The sequence below is a fragment of the Nestor notabilis genome, unplaced genomic scaffold (assembly GCF_000696875.1).
Source record: "Nestor notabilis isolate BGI_N333 unplaced genomic scaffold, ASM69687v1 scaffold24081, whole genome shotgun sequence".
Lineage (NCBI taxonomy): Eukaryota > Metazoa > Chordata > Aves > Psittaciformes > Psittacidae > Nestor > Nestor notabilis.
This window is the reverse complement of record NW_009915514.1, coordinates 1-355: the sequence shown is the minus strand read 5'-3', so window position 1 is coordinate 355 and position 355 is coordinate 1. Positions and strand designations below refer to the sequence as shown.

Here is a 355-nt window from a genome sequence, read left to right as displayed (position 1 = left end):
CTGGCTCTTGGCCTTCATCATCGGGCTGCTCCCGCTGCTGGGCTGGAACTGCCTGTGCCACTTGAGCGCCTGCTCCGTCCTCCTGCCTCTCTACTCCAAGAACTACATCCTTTTCTCCGTGGTCATGTTCAGCATCATCCTCCTGGGGATCCTCGGCCTCTACATCTCCATCTTCCAGCTGGTCCAGGCCAGCTCGAGGCAAAGCAGCTCGAGGCACAGCCGCAAGCGGTCCCTGCGCTTGCTTAAGACCGTGCTCATGATCCTGGGGGCCTTCATCATCTGCTGGAGCCCCCTCTTCGTCCTGCTGCTCTTGGACGTCTTCTGCGAGACCCAGACCTGCTCCCACCTCCACAGC

At 60.8% G+C, this 355-nt stretch overlaps 1 protein-coding gene across 1 annotated transcript in view; it reads left to right on the top strand.

The window, feature by feature from the left end:
• The window catches only part of S1PR4 (sphingosine-1-phosphate receptor 4), a gene marked incomplete at its 3' end in the record, with an annotated part of 2,243 nt that extends 1,894 nt beyond the window's left edge, over positions 1-349 (top strand). Inside the window, exon 2 of the mRNA XM_010024187.1 lies at positions 1-349. This exon is cut by the window's left edge and continues 546 nt beyond it. Within this exon, the coding sequence (XP_010022489.1) occupies positions 1-349 (349 nt within the window).
• Positions 350-355: the final 6 nt, after the last annotated feature.